Source organism: Buteo buteo, chromosome 21, assembly GCF_964188355.1.
Source record: "Buteo buteo chromosome 21, bButBut1.hap1.1, whole genome shotgun sequence".
Lineage (NCBI taxonomy): Eukaryota > Metazoa > Chordata > Aves > Accipitriformes > Accipitridae > Buteo > Buteo buteo.
In genome coordinates, this window is record NC_134191.1 from 13,968,009 (window position 1) to 13,989,292 (window position 21,284).

The 21,284-nt window shown below is 49.1% G+C and overlaps 2 protein-coding genes across 2 annotated transcripts in view; one reads left to right on the forward strand and one right to left on the reverse strand.

Moving 5' to 3' along the window:
* The window catches only part of TPRA1 (transmembrane protein adipocyte associated 1), a 185,618-nt gene that overhangs the window by 51,410 nt on the left and 112,924 nt on the right, over nt 1–21,284 (reverse strand). The gene's annotated exons all lie outside the window — the stretch shown is intronic.
* PODXL2 (podocalyxin like 2) overlaps nt 1–21,284 on the forward strand; it is a 29,342-nt gene that overhangs the window by 4,319 nt on the left and 3,739 nt on the right. The window contains exons 2-5 of the mRNA XM_075053470.1: nt 6,263–6,556; nt 15,928–16,823; nt 17,879–17,953; nt 20,752–20,908. Of these exons, the coding sequence (XP_074909571.1) occupies nt 6,263–6,556; nt 15,928–16,823; nt 17,879–17,953; nt 20,752–20,908 (1,422 nt within the window). The remainder of the gene's footprint in view (nt 1–6,262; nt 6,557–15,927; nt 16,824–17,878; nt 17,954–20,751; nt 20,909–21,284) is intronic.

Genomic DNA, 21,284 nt, shown 5'->3' on the forward strand with positions numbered 1-21,284 from the left:
CTGCAAAAGTATGTGCATCTTCTGGTAGTGCCTTGCCATTTCCCATGGATATACCTGGGTCTGTGTGCTTTAGATGTTCTCTGCTGAAATGCCAAGGGAGCAAATGTTGGCAGTCCTTTGCAAGGTAGCACCCACTCAGTACGTGCAGACATGCACACCCTGTAGCCTGGTGTTTGAGCTCTCTGATTATACTAGCTGTAAAGATCTGTAAAAGCTTAAAGATGCTGGCGCAGCTACTGCGTGCTCTAGGATCTCCCTCTAAAGAGTTGTCTCATTCCAAGGGCTTCTTCAGTTGTGCCTTGTCCCTCTTGTTGGTGCAGGTTGGTAAGTGTATGTGCTTCCCGCAGCCCCCGAGTGCTTTTCCTATCGCTTTGTAAAATGTACTGGGGCCATGGGAGGGCGGATGGTTTTAGAGGGACACTCGGTGAGGGACCTGGTTGCTGGCAGTACCGGAGGAGGATGGCAGTCTGATCTTGTTTTCTGAAGCCCTAATTGGAAATGATCTCAGAGATTAGGGACCTGGCTGGATTTGTAAGTGGTCTGCTGCAGCGTGGGAGAGCAGCAATAAGGTCGTGTGTGAGCTGGACTGGGAGAGGTCTCTTAGGTGGAGCGTCCCAGCACAGGTATGGTCCGTAACTCTGAACTGGCACCAGAAGGACTTGGTCTGATACGCGGTCATCCTGTACGCTTCCTTGTGCAAGCTATTGAGGGTCTGGGGTGCAGAGACTCCAGGTGAGCGTGAGGGAATCAGCTTGGGCATCCCTCAGCTGAAAACCTTTTTTCTTTTCTTCCTCCACTGTCTGTGTTTGGGATCCTTTTTTGTTATTTAAATTACGCTGTGTTTTGTTATGTTCTGGAAGTGGTTTGTGCCGTTGGCCCTGGGGCCTCTCTCCTCTCTGCCCTTGGGCCTTGCTCCCTGACTTTTCCAGGCACGGTGGTCTGGGGGAGGGAGTATCCCTGGCAGATGCTTCCCTCATCTGGTCATTGTGTTTCTGTCCTAACCGATTATCAGTAAATGACCCATTCCTGACCCAGCTCTCCTAGGAAATAACATTGTTGGGTAACTCCTGGGTTTGGGCTGAGCTTGAAAGGAAGGTCAATGGTAGCAAGGCCAGATGGACATTGTTGCGGCTGCTGCATTGGCAATACCGAGATGCTCTGACCCCCCTCCCTGGTACCCATTGTGTAACTGCGCTTGGGTGGTGTTGTACAGGCCCTGCTAGTTGGTGGTGAGAGACAGGTAAGTCAGAGGGTATGCTCCAGGCAAGTGCTCTTCCCTTCAGCAGGCTGATCCTGCCTCTGTGGCACTGTGGTGTAGCCACAGCATACAAGGAAGGAGAGGTAAAAGCCAACCTTCGGTTGGGTAAACTGAAGGGCAAACCAGCCCCTCTGTAAGTCAAGCCAGTGTGATGACATCTTAAGGGATGTTTCTGTGTTTCCTTGGAGAGAAAATTGAAGTTAGCCTGTTGTTTATTAAAAAGCAAGAAGATTTTAAAGGTTGTTTGACAGTCACAGCCAGATTCCATTTCATCTCCCCAAATCCCTCCTCTCATTTCAGCTGGATACAGAAACGACTTATTTCCTCTTTCACTTCTAGTCCTATTCAATAGGCCAGTTGGGAGCTTTTAAACAGCTGCCCTGTCCTGTGAAGAGGTAGCTTGCCTTGTGGCAAAGGGATAAAGTGGTTCTTGGTTGGCTAATGTAGAAAATACTTTGGGGTTCTTTTAGAATCATTTAGAAATCTGAAACTGCTCTTATTCACAGCAGTTTGGGAGAGAGATGGCAGATGTTCTTTCCTCAGATTTTTTTTTTTCTGCTGTTGAGCGAAACTCCCCCATCTGCCTTGTCCAGGGCTGTTGCATAGAATCCTCTGCTGAGCTGAACAGAGCAAGCTTTGCCACTTTGACTTGGAACTGTTTTCTGAGGGAACAGTGGGGTCAGCAACTAGGAAACTCATTTCATCTGTGTGTCCTCCTGGCTAGCTCTTTTCTAGTGGCCTTGGAAAGGTAATACTGCAGTATTATTCCTTGTTGCTGAAATCACCCCATTCTGCTCCTGACAGAGGTGAAACATCTTTTGCAAGGTCAGCGTTACCTCCACATGTCGCCTTTGTGGGTACTAGCAGCTGGAGAGCTTGCAGCCAGTGCGGGAGCTCCCATGCTGGTTTTGGTGCTCTCTCTCTGCCTTTGTTCCCTCTCCCCCCTCCACCTACCTCTCCCACTTTCTTCTCTTTCTCGCCCCTCCTCTGTCTGATCTGGGGAGGGTTTTTCTTCCCATGCTCACAGCCCTGCCGTTTCCCCGAAGGCTGGCTGCCCTCTTTAGCATGCAGAGCCTCATCTCCTCCAGGTTACGCAGAGGTGCCGCAAAAATAGAAATGAGAGACAAACGCCCCATTGAAGCAGCTGGCGAGCCCTGGCTCCGTTCCCTGCTCCCTCCCATCTACAGTCGCAGGGCTTTATTCGTTTGTGTTTCTTTATTCCTATCGCTTGATCTGCCTTTTAGAATACAGATTTGGGAGACTGATGGCTGATAGAAGTCATCTAATCCTCTTCCCTGTCCTAGGAGGAAAGTGGCTAGCCACTGATGTCTTGGGCGTTAGATTTCCTCTCTCGGCTGTGCTTTCCTGCCTCCCAGCTCAGCTCGTGCTTTGATTCTTTCTTTGCCTTGGAGTCGACAGCTGCATTGAGCTCCTTTATGAGATGCTTGGGAGAGAGGGGGAAGGTGGCAAATCTTGGGTCTGCTGTTTGGCACCCGAAGCCTTTGAGTTTTTGCTGCTGGTGCAAAAGGTATGAAGTGGTGTCAGGATGCTGTCTGGAGAGGTACTGATTTGTACACTGGTGCCTTGTGGCATTCAGCTGGTGCTGGCGTGGAGGCTTCCCCCAGGCCAGTCTCTGCATCCTGTGCCTGTGGATCAGGCCCCAAGGTGTTGTCTTACTCCACATCCACCCCTGGAGAAACCTGGCTTGCTCGGGTTGTGTCTATTAATGACTCATTCTTAGGGATGAGGTGGTGTAGTTTTATCTTGGGCTAAGGAGAGCATAGCATCCCAGTAAACAAGATAATGCAGCTTAGGGGGTTTTAACTGGGTAAACACTTCAGAGTTAAATGAGGGTAAACAAACTCCCAGGGTCTGAGCTTCCCACATGGATGGGATTAGCTCTCTGGGTGTCCAGGTTCAACTGCTGTGAGATGTCTGTTGTAGAGGTGATGGGACAGGCTGTGGCTGAGCTCTGGAGGTGGCCCAAACGAGGTGTAGCTGATGGAAACAGAGAGGCTTGAGCCAGTCTTTGGAGCTGGTGCGGAGTTACATTTTGAGGCTTTGGCTAGCTGGCTGGGAGACCTGGTATGTGTATTGTAGTGTGGCTGGAAAGCCAAGGTGCCACATCGGCCATGTCTCTGCTAATGGGAGTCGAAGGAAACTGAGGCATTGGGGTGGATAAAGAGCTGATGTAGGATCCAGGCAGTCAGTTGCAGTCCCAGCTACACCAAATTTCCCATGTGGCCTTGGACCTGCTGTGGTCTCTCCCCATCCTTCTGCTCCCCTTTTCTTGATAACTTTGAAAATAATTTTCCTATTCTCCCCCTTGCTGCTCTCTGTCATGTCTTGAGGAGCTTACAGCTTCAGCAAACAAGTGCTCTCACCGCTGGGCTACATGGGGCTCAGCAGTGCTCTCTGTCAGTGATGCAGGTGTCTTGTGTCAGCCTGGGGAAGACCAGTCTAGACACCATCACGTTGGAACCTGGTGAGCACCACTGAATCGGCACAGGGGCTGGCCTGGCCAGGTCTCTCTGGATCCATGCTCGTGCACAAGAGGTGTGCGAACTCTTATTTCCAACCGTGGACTTCACTGTGCGTGCACAGCTCATGGGGAGTCAGCCCATCCCCAGGGATGCCCAGAGGTGTTTTGGTTGGCTCCGTGATGCTGCAGTAGCTTCCTTCCCCGTTGATACTCTGCCCGTGTTGCCGTTCCCTTTTCGTTGCGCTGGCCTCAGCCGATCTTGCCTTGGATCAATAGAACAAAATAAATGAGATTGAGAAGTGCTGAAGCCTGGCCCAAGTGTATATGGGAAAGAGTAACCAATATTGGATTTTGCTCAGTTCAGAGAATAGCGGAGGAAGGTTGAGAGGCTCAGAGCAGGCAGAAGGCTTGAGAAATGCATTTCTGGCTTCCAGTGTTCCAAGGACAGTTTTGGTAATTAGCCTGGCAAGTGAGCAGCAACTCCCAAACTTTTTGTGCTAACAAGCCAATGTTTTCAGGGAAAGCACCAGGGCCAACCCATCTGCCATTGCCCCATAGCTCATCTTGGCACTTGCCCTGATTTGAATTTGTCCTTCTGGGATATGGAGTCGTAGGACATAGTGGTAGGAAGGAACCTCAGGAGGTTGCCTAGTCTGTGCCCTTGCCTGAAGGCAGTTCAGCTCTGCTTAAATCATTTCAGGCCACGTGTATCCAGATCTGTGTGCAGCATCCAGGTGATGTCTCAGCAGTGCTTTGTAAAATATTTCTAATACTTCAGGCCTGTGCAAGCATTTTCACATCTGCATTCCAGTGATATCTCAGGGCTGTTTCTAATACAGGAGTTTCTCCTCTTAAGACATTTCTAATGGATGGTGTCCTATCTTGTATCAGAAATGTTTGGTGCTAGTTCTCAAGGTGATGACATCACTTTGTACTATTTCTTTTCATAATATTTCTGTTATTTCCAGTCTCAAGATCACCTAGCTGTACCTACAGTCTTTCTGTGCAGCAAGGATGTATCCTTGCTTTGTGTCCTTGGCTAATTTCATTATCAAATTCCTAATTTTTGTTCCAAGGTCACTTAGGAAAATGTTAAAGAACAGCAGATCCAAGGACAGACCTTGAGGAATTCCACTAATAGCCTCCCTCCAGCACAATGTCATTTTTCAAATAGCCAATGCCTTACAGTTGCCTTACAGTTTTCTTTCTAATCGGTGTCTTTTCTTTTCTTGCCTCTCTTGTAATTCTGCATGAGGCACTATATCAGATACTTCACTGAAGTCCAGATGGATTAGATCTGCTGCATTTCCCTTGTCTAGAAAATCAGTTATCAAAGAAAAATACCAAATTAGTCTTCATTTCAGCTTATTCAATTAGTTCAGTGACTAGTTCATTAAGAATTGAGAAACTGAGCATGAGCTGAGAAAGCAGGAAAACTTGTCCTTTTTTCTTCTAATCTATGAATGAAAATCAGCTGTGAGAGGATGAGATCTTCTAGTTTTGATGTGCTGAAGAACAGAGGGCTAGGAAGCAATTGATTCAGTTCACCCAAATTAGTTACTTTGCTTGCTTAACAAAACTGTTTTAAATGTAAAACATTTTTTGGTAATCTTAGTTTTTCCTCATGTCTCCGTATTTGTCATGGTATTTATCGGTTGAATAAAGCCAAGTTCCTGGTGCTGTTTTCTTGCATTTTGATTGAAGTTCAATATGCATGTGAATGTACCTTGACACAAATCACAATTAAAAGTCTCATCCAGGAATCAATAAGTGTCAGTCAAACCTTCTAATAGATAAAATGGAAATAACAAGGATATAATTGTTGAAAGAAAAGTGTAAAATGCAACCTGCCTCCCTGCTTAGCATTAGGTAGATGTTTGCTGTTGGTACATTTTAATTCTTACCTGAGACAGTCAGCCCTTGCTTATGAAAACAAAAAAAGTGAATGCAAAATGAAGTTCAAATCAATGACTTAAAAATAGATTTCCAGCCTGCTGATTTAAAACATGATTAATATTGGTGATGTAAATAATACTGGTTTAAATCAGTACCCCTACATACAATGTAGTTGCAGATCAGGAGCACTAGGTTGAAATCTTGCCTGGCTGGCAGTCAGATAGGAACCTGTCATTGACTTCACAGGGCCAGAATTTCGTGGCTTAAGTGTAAGACATTGCACCTCCTCTCCAGGATGGGTGATTAACAAGGCACTCCATCCTTTCAAAGAGGCTAAAACCCTCAGAGAGGGTGAACCATCACTGCCCCTTTGAAGAGACTGCCCCAGGCTGGATGGCTGTTTGGCACTGACTCCTCCTGGATGTGAATGCTCCTCTGCATGGTTGTGGATGTTTCCCAAAATACCCTGATTTTCATCGTCAGCTGAGAGCAAAGCCCATCTGAGGGGCAGGTTACCTGGAAGGCAGGTGTGCGCAGCAGGTTGGTTTGGCAGGGGCAGGCTGCAAGAAGACAAACCCAATGGGTGTCAGTCCTATCTCTGATATGGGTTTACTGTCATTATACAGGGATCTTGTGCCTCTGCCTTGCCTCCTCTGAAGAGCCAACCGCCGATGGCCTCACGTCAACTTCGCTGCTGGAGTTTGCCATGATGTCCCACCTGGAGGCCATGAATTCCCACGAACAAACCAGCCCAGAGGCTACGGAGCCTGATCTTGCCCCTGGCTCTCTGCATGCTGCCCCGGGATCAGGCTTTGCCAGCGAGGAGAATGAGGAGTCCAAGATCTTACAGCCTCCGCAGTACTTCTGGGAAGATGGGGGAGAGCTCAATGACTCCAGCCTGGACTTGGGACCAGCAACAGGTAGGTTATTTTTACCACATTCTTCCTCCTCACTCTGGAAGGACTCGGGGGAGGTGGAAGGATGCAGGGATCCATCTTCCTACTTTGACACAACTCTCGCTAAGAGGACCTGAGATTAAATGTCAGCTCTATTTTCTCACCTCAGTGCCTGATGTGTCCCTAGTGAACCCTGAGCAAGCACAGGCTTTAGAAACTAAGTTACAGCTGAGCCTTTATTCCTCAGCTGCTATGAGCTGGGAAAAGTATTGCTTCCACCTAGTTTCCCATTGCCTCGTGCCCTTCTTTCTCTCTCTCTCTCTCATTCCCCCTTTTATACTCTCTTCTCTCTCCCTTCTTTCTGTTGCTGTCAATTAAGCACAACCTAAAGGTCTCAAGACCCCTGTTCAGAGATCAAGACCATCTTGGTGTTTGAGTCAAAGCTGGGTTCCCTGGGCCAAATTCTGGATTCCTCACTCTGTGACTTCAGTGGGGATTTGGTCTGTGAGAAGACAGCAGGTTTTCTTCCTTGGGCAGCTGTCCTGTTGCTTACCCTGTCCTGCCTGCTTCCTTGAGAGTCATGGCCAAGATAAGTTTCATTAGCATTTGAGCTTGCTTTCCTCTGTGGAGTGTTTTTTGAGACCACTGAGTCCCCTCAGCGGTTGCCTCCCAAGCCCCGCATTGGCTTTGAGATGCTGTCAGGGATAGGGATGGGAGGAAGGAGGAGGAGCGTTGCAGGGTTTCCAGTAGCTTAGGAGATTATTTCACATATTCCTGCTCTTAATATATGCCCCACATGACACTTAAGTGTTACCCAGGGGCCAGGCTTCAGCCTTATCCCTCCTCCCTTACCCAGTATCGCTGCCTCCCTCTCAGCAAGTCTGACTGAGGTTTGCAATTAGCAGACAAGCACAAGTCTTATTTTATCTTCGCTCCTATTTCTGTGACCTCAAAAAAGACCTGTGCTTGCACAGGGCTGAGGGCTGCCGCAGTGCTATGGCTCAGACTGCCCACTGGGGCACAGTGCGTGCTGTGCAGGGCAAGGGCCTTCCCAGCTTACGTCTCCAAAACCCTTTGCTCACTAACATTGCCGCTAAGCTCCTGTGGCCCTGCGGCTCGTGTGGCCCCTGGGGCACTTGCAGGTCTGGCCGTGGGGAAGCTGTGCAGATGCCGCCTCTGCAGTGATGCTGGGGGCAGATGGTGCGTGTTCCTACCAGCGCATCCTTGGGACATGCTCTGGCTTAGCGGCTCTCACGGACTGGCAGTGTGCTCAGCGGCGCTTTTATTTGTCTGCCAGCAGGCACCTGCATGTACTCACAGATCTGGACGTGACTTGGAGAACAGCATGTGCTTGTGCATTGAGAGTGAGATGCAGTGGGTACCGAACCCAGCCTTGCCTCTTGCACGTGCCTCACCCCATTTGTATGCAGAACACACTCCTCTCTCCTTCCGTTCTTGCCTGCAGTGCTTTCCTCCATGAACAGATGTGCTCTTTCAACTGTCCTTTACACGTATCCTGCCCTATCCACTGCCCAGCTAACCACTTCTGTGCTTCCAAGCACTGTTTTTTCCCCTGGCTGCTGCTGTGTCCAGAGCTCATGTCTTGGTGGCATTTCAGAACCTTGGTGAATAGAACAGTTTGAATTATTCAAGAGCTGGGAGTGCATTTCTGCTTAAAATTTAATTAGAAACCTGCTGTGTGTCATTTTACAATAAGGGATATTGTAATAGCATCCCTAAATTGGGCAGCCTTCTCCTGTCATGCAAAGCCTGTGCATGAGAGATGCACACAACCAATGGATCTTACATGCTGCATGCATGTGAGAGCTGCCATGTGATACTTTGTGGAACTTTGCAATGACATCTGTTGGGTTATTTTCAATGTACAAATCCATTAAACAGTTTCAAACTGCTGCTGTTTTAAAAAAAAAAAAAGTTTATGGTATAAGTTTTCCTTATGTGGGATTTCTTTCCAAATGACAGTGAAGTGTAACCCAACGTAGTTAGTAGCTCTGTCCCAGGCATAGATTTGAGACTATCAATCAAGGCACAAAACAAGTTTGTTATACTACTGGAGAGAGAAAATCCCCTGCTGTGAAAGGAGACCTGTGCTGGCTTCTTTCTGTGTTTGGTGTAAAGATATTGGGCCTGGAACTGGTGGTCTGGCAGACAGGCTAAATCTGCTGAGATTTCAAAGCCGTAGTAGTCATCTCTCCTTATTTTTTTTTATGTCCTTCTGAAGTCTGTGTGGAGAGACTCCTCTGCCTTTGTGTGACTTTGAGGCTGCAAGAGATAAAAAGTAATAACAATCTGCAGCTGCTGCTTTTTTTTTTTTTCAAGTGCACTCAAACATCCTTTAAAAATATTTCTGGAAAGCATGTGGCATCTAGGGTCACCTGTTAGTCCATTAGAAAGTGAGAACAAACTCCCACTGGCAGAGCACAGCTCAGCCTGGGGCTCTGATTCTTCTGAATAATGTGCTTTTGCTGATTTATGCTATGGAACAGTAAATCTATATTGACATCAGTGAGCACCAGCCTGTTGGAAGGACCCTGAGATTTGTCTCATTCTGTCTGAGCATGCACAGAAGTGCACACTTGCATGTGTGCTAACCCATGCACAGCTGCTACCCAGCGGAGCTGCATCTGGAAGAGATGGATTAGGTCTGGTGGGATTGTGGATGCCATATCCTTACGCAAGGAAGCAGTGTGTGATTCATATTTCAGCCGAGAGGCAAGTCAGTGGAGCTGTGAACCTGTTACTTCTGCATCCCACTGCCTTCAGGCTTTCAGGGAACCTAGAAGCTTCTCAGGTTGTAGTTTGGGTTCGGCTGCTTTGTTTCAGCATACCTTTGGTATCGAATTGGCCTGAGCTGCAGATCAACCCTGAAGATAGAGTGGACCTGTAGGGACTCGCATCTGGCTGCTCTTGTCCTTTCACTTCTTCCCACCTTCCCCATCTTGTTTTGCCTGGAGGCTTCCAATCCCCCTTGTTTCCTACTGTCACGCTGGATTTCCTGGGCAAGAGATGCAACATCTCTTCTAGCTTTAGGACTAGAAGATGGGAGTCATCAGGGCTGCAGGTCCCTTTGAGTCCCTGATTTTTAGTGAAAGAGTTATATGGAGTGTTCCCTGGTTTGCACCTCTCCATGTTCTCCTTTGGCTCAGTCAGAATGCAGTGCCTCATGCGTTCCCCTTCCAGGAAGGCTCTAGGTTGAGGCAGCCTAATCATTAATTGTTAGGAAGTGTGAGCTCCCAAAAACTGATGTAAGACTTGTGAATGTCTGGTGAATGAAGGCACTTAGTCCCTTTCCTCCTTCGCCCAACAGCTGAACTTCCGAGAATTGGAGTGCATCATCACATCTTCCCGTGTGATGGTGGGCTGGCAAGAAGCTTGCTTCGTTACAGCCAGGGTCTGCTCTTTTAGCTCCAAGGTTGTGCCTTTGAAGACGAAGGCATGACTGTGCTGGGAGCTATCAAATCTAGTCTTATAGGTTGGTGATTTACTAGGATGGCATGTGGTGCTTTGGAGGGGAGGGAATTGTAATCTTTTAATTATTCATAGTAATTAGCAGAAGGGATTCCCAGGAGAGCTAGGATGAGGGATAGCAGGACAGACAAGTTAGAAGGACTGCATTCAAAGAAAAATAAGTTTTCTGACCAGCTAATGGGATAAAATATCTTCCATCCCCAACTCTTCTCTGATAGTAAGATTCACTTCCTTCCGTGATGAATTACTTGCCTCTGGCCAGAGAGATCCCAGTCTCTCTCTCACCCTTACTGAAATCTGCTGCCTCTTCATCCAGACTGACAGCAAATCTGTAGTTCTTAATACCATCTTCAACCCAAGTATTAACGAAATGAAGCACCTGGTAAAGACTGTCTACATAAGAAGCTTAGCGCTGAGCAGCCCCCTGCCTGAGCTCAGCTCCCGGGGTGCCTCTTGTTTATGCCCTGGTTTAGTGTACACTGACATGTTAGGTGATCTATCTTGGGACAAGCCATCCTGACCAAGACATTGCTGGCAAAGGCTGACCTGTGACAAAGAGAGTTTCTCTGTGCATGGTGTTATTCTGGTGCAGCTATCCCCAACCGAATCCGCATATGGGGGAGGGTGGTTTATTCTAGCCTTATTGCAGGTCATACAGTGAGCAGGAAAAAGCCATGGGGCTATTTGGGAACAGCTGCAGCATTTAGTGCCCAGTCTCTACCTGAAGAAAACTCCAAGCATAATGAGACCTAACCACTTTGCTACCCTGGGTCTGTCTTTTAACTATGATCTCTTTTGTGTGTGTGGACCTGTCTTGGAGTCACAGATAGTAACTTCTCCTAGCTCTTCTGGAAGAATAGGATATTAGCCCAGCTGGCTCAATTCCAGCACCAGTAACTGCAATTTGCCTCTTTGAAATCCACTGCAGTTCCAATGAGATGGACTGTGCCTTTTTGCAGTTAGCCTTACTGCTCTATACTGCAAAACATTGAGCAGATACCACCTCAGACCTGGCTACATCTTAAGCAGCGAGTAGAGCCCACCTTGCACTTCCCAAAGTTGGCAGGTGCTTTAGTATGAATGGTGCTATCAGGCTGTGTTTTTGTGGTGGGAGCCCAGGAATGTTCTTGTCTTTATTACAGTGCCTTCTAGTTATCAGTAATTCAATCACTGGTTAACATGATCTTCCAGTTTAATCCAATAAAGACCTTATGGTCAGGTTATGTGTACTAAAAACAATGAGGGTCACCCTTTTTCTGAGCTGTCACAGTTGCTTTAAACAGCTAATAGTGGCAAATACAGGGTAAGCAACCTTGCAGGGCAGTAACTGAAACCAGCTCTTCTGAATGAAGGAGAAGCAGAAATGTGATGAATTAAATGTCTGGCTGGGGAGTCATGCTGTGGCACAGTGCCAAGTCTTGGCCCATCTGGTGTCAGGGAAGTTTCAGTATTGATTTTGCAGGAAGCAGGCCATTGCCTAAATGGTGGCTCTTGCAGAGGTGTGGAGCTCGTGTTCACCTCTCCCAGGGCAAATCGTCTCCCCAGGCAAAAGAAATGAATCTGTGTGACCCAGACCTGGGTCTGCTGGGAGATGCAAAGGGCAGGACTTGGAGTGGCAGGAGGGCTGTGCAAGATGGTTTCTTTAGAAAATAGTGCCTGAGGGTTTTTGCAAGAGAGGTTGGAAGGGAAAAGCTGCAGGGGGGAGGGCAAAGATAGCTAGATACTGCAATGTGAGTAATATTGCTACTGATGGAAAGCATTAAGGGGTGTAGCTAAGGATGTGGCGGCAAAGAGGTGAGGTGAGGTGTGGAATTTCATATCGGTGAACCAGACTCCCAAGGGGATGGTGTGACTGAGAAGATTTGGCAGAGTATGTGACATGGAGCTGTGGCTGCTTGCTACACTCAACTGGTCCATCCCTGATAGGCTGTTTGGCCAGAGATGCTGGGCTGGGACAGTTTTGTGGCTCCAGCAGGCAGTTCTCCTCAGCTGTCCCTCTGTGATCAGGCTGGCTCCATCGTAGCTTGGCTGCTCTTGTTTGTGGCTGGAAGGGGTATGTGGCACTTGCCACCTCTGTGTGTGGCCACAAGTTTCTCCTGTGCTCCAACCTACTGCTGGTTTTGGTGGGAGACTTACAGAGCAGATCCTGGCAGGGAAGGAGCTGATGGTGTTTGCAGTTACTACCTCTTCCCTTCTCAGGCACCCTTCTCTTTGGCAGCGCTCTGCTTCCTCACTGAAATTAGATGAGCCTGACAAATCTGGCATTGGAACCACCTCCATAATACCTGTCTCCTTTAACAGAAGACCCTGCCCCACTTCAGCAGGAGCACTGGTCACCTGAGTCTGTCTGGCCTCTCTGTTCCATGGTTGCTGTTTCTCTCCACAAAAGCTGGTGGGGATGAGAGTGGATAGCACTGGCATAGGTAGGTGGGAAGATCTGTGGGTGCAATTCCATGTGCCCAGGGCATGGGAACCAGGTGTAGATCTGCTGAAGGTAGAGGACAACCAGGTGGACCAGTGGGTTGTAGGGTCTAGAAGACCACTTGCTGAAGGGGAGCTGCTAGCTGAATGTTGGAAGGAGCTGCTAAAAATGGGAGATGCCCTTTGAGTTTCCTTGGGGCTGGGGGGAAGGGGAATCAAGGGAAATGCTGAGAAGACTCTTCCAATGGGGAGGCTCTTAGCTTTGCATTGCACAGTTGAATGACAGAAACCAGCTTGTCTGGAAGGAGCCTTGGGAAGAAGATGGTGGGACCAGCTTAGTGGCTGGGATCATACCAAGGAGATGGACAGGGTGCAAAAATTCCTTCAACTCATAGAAGAGGTATGTAAACTAAAAGAACATATGACTGCCTTAGAGACCTGATCTTGAGAAGTGGACAGATGCCCTTGGTAGTGAGACAGTAAAAGGTGATTCCAGACAGGAACTAAGTGTCTAGCTGGAAAGTCTGGAAGGAAGGATTGACTCACCAGCCCTGAACCTCTGAACCTGGAAAGTGATTGAACCCCTTTGGGAACTGGGTTGTATGGATAGCTCCTTGTGCTGGTTTCTGCTCCTTAAAACAACTCTGACCAAAATGCCTCAAGTTTCACTGTTCTCCATGCGTATCTGAATAACAGCCCTTGCAAGATTTGAGGAGAGTTGAGGTTATAATCAGTGGGGTCTTATGAACCAGAGGGGAGAAGGATGCTCCCAGCTTAGCCTGCAGGATAGTGGAGAGACTGGTGGCAAGTGAGGATGTTAACTCAATTAGTAGTGACTGTGAGGATTCCTGTGTCTGCTTCTACACGGTTGATTTGTTAGCCCAGAGAAACAGCTCAGGTTTCAGTCTTTGGCTGTCTTGTAAGACAGAAACCTGCTGGGAGAGAGTGGGATGGGTTCTCCCTGAACTTCCATTGCCCAGGAAAGATGGTAGAAGCGGCAGTCCCTCCAGTATCTTTAGATCTTGTTGGTGGAAAGGTGGCATGGCTGTGCCATGCAGGGCTTTCCCCCACAGGAGCTAGCTAATCTACGACAGCACCTTAAGGAAAGGTCGAATGTGTCACTTCAAAGGAGAGCTGACAGGCCAGGAGCATTTCTAGCTCCCATGGGGCAAACCTCATGCTGCTTTTCCCAGTTTGTTTTTCTGCTGTGCCCATCTGCCAGTTCTTGCTCTCCTCCAGGTGGGAAGAGGGGCAGGGAAGAGAGGAGTTGCAGAGGAATCACGAATAACTGTCAGTGTCTTTAGGCAAAGGAGATGGCAGATTGGATCATTGATCCTTGAAAATAACATCTCATCTGACAGGGTCTTGCTTAAAGGGGCAAACCCCTCATTTTTCACCCACAGCACGTCAGGGCAGGCAGGGTTCTCACTGAGGTTAGTGGTTTTGGTGCAAACCCTGAGTATCCCTGCAGCAGGAGGAGCAGCAGAGCCCTGGGAGATGCACTAAACCTTCACCATCTGTCTGAAGAGGGTCCTGACCTAATGTCCTCAATCCCACAGTCTGTGGCTGTTCTTGCCGTTACCCACCATCCGTCTAGGAAGGCAGTGACTGTGTCTGCAGACACTGGGATATGTAGCTGTTGGTAAGGGCCTTTGGGAAGACCAAGTGCCAGGCAGTGGAGGGGAGATGTTTTTTTTTTTCTGTCCGTGCTGCTGCTGATTCCTCTTACCAGTCTCCTTGGCCTCTGAGGGAGTATCACTAGGTAGGCTGTTGGGGTAGCAAAAATCTTTTAATCCTCAGGGTCCTTGGATAGAGTCTCAGTCAGGATGGGTGCTCTCTATTGAAACACAGCAGCAAAGCAGACGTTGCTTCTGCCTGCAGTGGTCAGTAGATCTCAGTGGCCTGTTTGCAGTCAGAACTGGGAGATGGTCACCATGTCACGACCCTGAAGGTCAGCAGCTGGATCACGCTCATCTTTGGGGAGCATCTGAAGGGAGCTGCTGACAGCATGAAGGGAATAAGCTGTGGGTTAGGGAAGCCACTTGCCAGCTGAATGGGAGCATCTTTGTACCTCCTGCTTGGGGTGGAGGGAGCAGCGTGGTTTTCCTCTCAGGAGTGATGGGGAGGAGTGTGCAGGAGCAGCATGGGCAGTCCTGGTTGCCAGGGAATATCCAAGGCAATGGATGTGTTTGCTGACATGGCCCTCCCTGCCTGGGAGCTTGCATCCGCTCTGGCAACAGCAAGCGATGGATTGGAGTCAGGGATGCATGGAGATGCCTTGTGCAGATCTCCTCTGTAAGGCATCCAGACAGCTGCTGTGCACTGTGCTCCATGGAGCATCTGCTTTGGCAGGCAGGAGAGGAGATGGGGGCCTTGGGGATTTCAGACAGTCACTTACTTAATAACCATAGACAAGGCAGGGTGCTTGTTTCTGACTGTGGAGGGATTGTCTTCCTTCCCTTTCTCAGTCAGAATATGTGCTGTGCTCATCCTGGGGAGAAAAGGAGTTAATTGGGATGCAAACTCCTGAAGCGGACCTCCTCAGGTACAGGCAGTTTCTCAAGAAAGGTGAAGGTTGATTTATGCCTGCTGGATTTATGCCTGCCGCTCTGAGCTTAACGTGTCTGATCTTACAGATGTTCTCCTTATCCTGGGATCCCAGCTCCTTTCTGGGCTTCCAGAAGAAACCACTGCATGCTCTGACCTTACGTTTGTGAGATACAAATTCTTCAGCATCTCTATTTGTCTAGCAACATCAGACGCATTCATGGTCAGAGCCACAGAACAACCAGGGGCTGAAGTTGGAAGGAGGGGAGTTAGATTCAGCTCCTGTTTCTGGCTTCTGTTTCCCTGCAGCTAATCCGTTCCTTAATGACATGGGAGTCTTATAATACAGATGTTTGTGGGATGACTTTGCTGTGCAGTGCTGTACAAACTGAAGTTCTGCATTTCAAAGATGCCCAGGTTGATTCAGGTTTTGGTGGTATTACTTGGGCGTACCAGGGAGTAGGATTTGGTTTGCTGTGCTTTTGTTTGTCTTCCCTAGTATTTCCCATTTAGCTTGTGGCTGACTGCTGCTACTGTCCCATATCTTTCTGAATCCCATCGGAAACAAATCTCTGGGTCTCAGCCTGATTTCTAACGCTCATAATCTCGCCTTAAAGATGCCAGGTGTCAAAACTGTTATTTATTATTGTCTGAGAAAATGCCTCAGGACAGAAGGGAGCGGAGAGAATGAACATGTGAATTATCCCTTAGGGAAAGTGGGTTTGCTGGGATGGGACAGGGAGCTGGGCAAGGGCGGGAGGTTGCACTGCACTTGTCAGATGGGATTGTTCTTTTCAGTGGCAGACTACCTGCTGTTAGAGGGTCTCTGCCATTTGACCCCATATGTGGCTAGACACATATAATGGGGCCAGCTCTCTGCCTTTCAGAGTTCATGGTTACTTGGGATGTGACATGAAGTCTTCTGGATTTCTTTTTAGATTACAGCTTTCCTGCTGCGTCTCAGAAGGCCCTGCTGAAAGGGAATGGGACACAGGTGAAAGACAACTGGGAAACAGCCACTGTCCAGCCGCCGGCAGAATTTGTTGAGCCTGACTTGCACACGCCTTTCTCCAGCACGCTGGAGGAAGAGGAGGGGCTGCTCCCTATAGACCACTCAAGAGGAGGAGTGGAGAGCCTCCAGACCTCCAGGCCAGAGGTTACATCTTCTGAACCAGTGGGCCAAGAGGACTCCTTCACCCTTCTGTTTTCCACAGCCTCTGCCAGGCCAGGTATCGTGACCAAGGCAGCCATAGGAGGGCAAGAAGAGGATTCTGTTCCTCCAGGCTTAGACCTTGGGAGCAGCATGGGACCAGGTCTTCTGCCTGTGTCCTCTATTTTTTCTACTACTGTTGCTGCAAGGTCTCCCAGTGTTTCAGAAGAGCCCTTTGAGGTGACAGCCGGGGACACATGGGCTGTTGGGGGAGCAGATTCAGAGCTGACTGTGACTACCACAAGAGCAGAACTTGCAGAGACCACAGTGGAGGCTGGTGGGGAAGAGCATTCGTCCAGAGAGGAGGTCTCAGAGACCACGGTGGGTTGGGAGATGTTGGAGCCCACGGTGCTAACTGAAATGGAGCAGACAGTGGAAACACCTGTGGGGACACCCTCTCCTGGAGGCAGCTCCCCAGGCACCCAGACTCTTTCTGGGAGTGAGCAGCACTCCACTTCTTCTGCATCTCCGTGGGACAGGGCTGATGAGCCTGCGCTGGATCCCATTTGGAATGACACCAAGTCAGCCACTGAGACTGTCGCAGCAGAGAGGAGCTCGTCACCACAGGCTGGGGATGCCCACATGGCCATGCTGCCAACAGAGCTGCCCTGGGACTCAGCACAGGTAGCGCTGGGAGCAGGGAGTGGGTGGGAGGTTGCAGTGGAGAAATTTGGGTACTTTTTTTGGGGGTGTTTAACCCCTTAACCTTACCCACGTCCCTAAGTCTGGTGGAAGTAGCTTTTTTCTGTTCAGCCAGCCAAAACTGAATTTTGGGGAGAGTTTTTTTCATAGCACTTCTTAAGGGTATCCATCATCCTTGGTGAAAGCCCTGCCCCCTCACATCTTCCCCAGCAAACTGCTGCACAAAATCCTGCTTCTAATAAACACCTGCCCTCTGGGGCATGCACAGCAGCAAAAGCTCCTTGTTTCCTCAGCCTGCATTATTGGAAGTGTCAGGACAAAAACGGCCCCAAGGATTTCTGGAAAGGGAGTGAGAGGGAAGTGCTATTTTTGCTGCTGCTGCTGCCTGCAGGGACCAGATGCAGAGCAGGTGGAGCAGGGTAGAGTGATCTGTGAGGATGTTGATCTAGGAGAGCCTGTGGGAGAGGAGGTGTGAGGTGAACTGCAGTTCCTGAATCCAGCAAACTGGCAGCTGGTTAAGGGAAAATAGGTAGCAGGAGCTGACTGGTGAGAAAAGTACCAAGGAAAGCTTTTAATTTTGCTTTCTACCCCATGGCACTCAGGAGCCTGAGCAAGTGACTTAGTCCCTCTGTGTGTCTGATCCAGCCTGCGATGTACTGCCCTGTCACCAGTTCGTTTAAGGATGACAGAGGCTCCTGGTTGGGTTCTGTGTTGAGTGCTGATCACATAGTGAACAAGGCTGCAGGCTAGAGAGCTTTCCACTGAGTACCTGAGAGGCCTCCTGGGGTCTAGGTAGAGGTGGAAGGTAGGCTGGGCTGTGGCAAGGTGGCACAGTAACCTTGTCCATGGCTCATGTGCTAGCACTGAAATGGTGATTCCTCCTTAGTACAGAGAGTTAGAGGACAGCTTTAGCCTTTGAGAAGCGCTTTCTGGGGGTATGGCACAGCCCCTTGCTTCTGTCCCTTGTGTACCCGTGCTTGCAGCAGGAGAGCTGCGTTCACTACTCGAACCTAGCTGTCTTTGTCTTGTCTCTACAGGTGATCTGCAAAGACTGGAGCAACCTTGCGGGGAAAAACTACATCATCCTGAATATGTCGGATAACATTGACTGTGTAAGTCAGTCTAAGGAGATTTGATGGCATGGGGGGAATAGTGCTTAAAGAAGTGGAGGCAGGCAGAGTTCTTCCTGTCTGCATTCACTACAAAACATTTTAAAAGCCCTAAATCTCAATACATTGCACCTCTTACTGGTAGGAAGCGTGGCAGGATTGAAGTGCAATTCTCCTTCCCTCTCTTCCTTTACCTTCCCCTTCTTCCAGGATATAGTAACATTCCTCTGATGGCTCAGAGGAATAGAGACTCCCCATTTGCAGCGTGAACGGTTCAGTGTCAAACAACTGTCACTAAATCTTCCTTAAGTGCCTTTTCTCCCCACCCTGTTACCTTGTGTGTTATCTGGGTCTGTTAACGAGCCACGCTCTTCAAATCCAATGCCTGTCCATCCATCCCCATAAAGCTGCAGTTAATTCATGAGCCCAGAGCCCCTTGTGGGTCGCTGGTAAAAGGGCTCGTTCGCCTCTGCTGGGCCTTTTATCAGGCACTTTAAAACCAGTTGTGAAAGGCCTGGGGTCAAGGTGCCTTTCATAATTCTAAGAAATGATTACAAGTCTGACAGCCCGAGACCAAAATGTTTCATCGGGGAACTGTATTCTGGCCTCGCGTGTCTGCACTCTTGCTTTCTGCAGCTCCTGCTCTGGGCAGAGCTGGCTGGCTTTGTTACTGCAGGGTGGCTGTGTGGCACTGACCTATTTCTACTACTTGTGAGTTGTTGGGGTTTTTTTTATGTGTGTGTGTGTTTTGGTTTTTTTGAGGTGAACTTTTTGGGGACAGGGAAAATGGGAATTCCTATACACATTAAAGCATGCTGACTGCTTTAAGGGTAGATGAAAAGTCAGTCTCTTTCCTCCTGATTTAGGCAAACCAGTTTGCTCTTTGGAAGGTTTGAAGTATCTCTGCTACAGTTCACAAGTGCAATTCAGGAAATCAGTCCTTGAAAACCAGAGTCCTGATGCCCTGTTTCCTCCGTGTCTTAGTCCCCATTGCTCTTTATCTCATCTGTGTGGAGTTTAAATGCTGGTTAATTTTGTAATACATAGTAGCTTCCTTCCTGTGGTCACTTGCACATGTGTTGTTTAAACCACTGTAAGGGTGAGAATTGAAAAGCAGATGTCTCTTGACCAAATTGTGTCTTTACTGTTGAATCCTCAGTTCTACCTTGCTGAAGCATGACAGTGCCCTGGGATAGGCAGGGCTGAACTGTTTTTCTACTTGATTTCATGTTTCAAAACATATTTCCCAGTGAATGATTTGTGCTGTCCTCTCCCTTATTCAAAGGGACACTTGTCAACATACATATTTAACATGAACATTACTTCGTTCCCTGCCTCCCATTACCACTTTGCATGGCTGAAGCTGGAATCAAGCTCTTCTCCTTTCCACTGATAGTGATGCAGTTTGTTTCCTACCCACGGTAATCGGCTTAGTTTGGGCAACTCACCTACCCTCTGCCTGTCCCTTTTGTTTTCTAGTTTCTGTATCTGAGCCCTGTGGTGTTTGGATTTCCAGCGTTGTGAGGGAGACCCTGCATTGCAAGTGCTGTAGTTTAATTTAATGTCAATGGGGATTCCTCACATATTTCCTGTGTTTTGATGCCCTGATCTGGTGTGGTGCCGAGTCCCACTGAAAAGCTGAGTGACAAGGAGGATGCTTAGGCCCTTCCAGAGAGTTGCACCTTGAGCTTTAATATTCTTCACAGCGCCAGGCTTTTACCTGCTGCAGGGATGATGTCTGTATTGCTGGGTTAAGCTGGCAGCCTGTTTATCTTCCTAATGGGCTCTGGGTAAGGGAGTCACTTCAGTCTCTCTCTGGACACATCTCCCACTCAATATACCTGGCAATTTTGCCTGAGTGAGGACTGCAGGATCTGACCCAACAGTGGTACCTGGCTGTACATCAGGAGGTGACCTCTACCTCGGTGCATGTGCGTTCAAGCTCCTTCACAGCTCCTTTTTCTCCACCGTGGAGAATTTATCAGTGCTCTGCAACCTCTTCTTTCCGCATCATTAGAAACATCTCACCTCTGTCTTCCTCCTGCTCTTGGGCTTAGATGCTCCCCCTTCTTCCCCATCCCCCAAAACAGAGCTGCAGGCTGGCGGCGGGGCCGTGAACTGGAGCCGCAACAGAACAGCGTGGCGCTGCATCCTCATGCTGCTCCTCCTGCCTCCCCTTGCTGAAACCCATAACCTGATGAGAGGAGGCACTGGCAGGCCCTTGTGATTCAGGCCCCAGTCATCGGTGTCTTTTCCAATTAGGCCGTTTTCGGCACAGGCCTGTGCCTGCCCTGAGCGCTTCGAACTGCCATGGCAACAAGAGCTCTCCATTTTATTAATCATCTGTGTGGCCTTCAGGTTGGCATGGCAACCGGAGATAAGAATAGAAACACAGGAGTGAGAAAGCAGGAAAGGAGCCTGCCGCGGGATGGCTGGAGCATGTCAGGCTGAGCGGCACCCGCTGACCCAGTGCTGGCTGCGGGGAAGACCCTGGCTGCTTCCTTCTTGCCGTACATGATAATGTTGCTTCAGGATCCCTGTGTGCCAGGGGAGATGGGCTTGGCATGGTGTGGGGTGTACGGCAGCCCCAGGAGCCGAGGAGGGTTGCTGTGTCAGGACATGCGTGTGGGTCCAGCCTGGGGCACTGGGGATGTGCAGGGGAGCATTGCAGCAGGTTTAGCGTCGCTGGCTTTTGGGCACATCTGGTTCAGGGGTCTCGGCCATGCAACCGTGCCAGCCCTGCAGTGCTACATCTGCCCTGTTCCCACCGTATGCTCACCAATGTCCCTTTCCTGTGGCAGGAGGAGTTTCGGCTGGAGCGGGGTCCTCAGCTGTTGGCACTGGTAGAGGATGCCTTCTCCAGACAGGCGGATGGGCTGCAGGACCGCTGGCTGATCTCTCTGAGCAAACCCAATGAGAACGACAAGCACTTGCTAATGACACTGGCAGGGGAACAGGGTAAGTGCTGGGAGAAGGAGCCTTCCTGTGATGGGGGTGTGTATTTAAGGGGCTCTCAAATGGTGGTGCTCAGCTATGTTGGAAGGAGCTTTTGCTCTCCAGTCCATTTCAATACCACCAGTTCCCAGTGTTCACTGGACTTGAGGTATGGAGGGGGACTGAGGACATAAGACTCTTTTTCTTCATATCTGGCTTCTGGCTTGTTCCTCACCACGTGCGTGCAGCTCCATCTTCTGTGCTTTGCCTCCTGCTTTGCTCCCTTCCTGGATCGCCTTCACTAGAGCATCCATCAGCTTTCTCCTGATGCTTATATACTGTCCTCCATGGGCAGGCCACTGCAATGGCAGGACATGACAGCCTGCTCTTAGTTCACTTA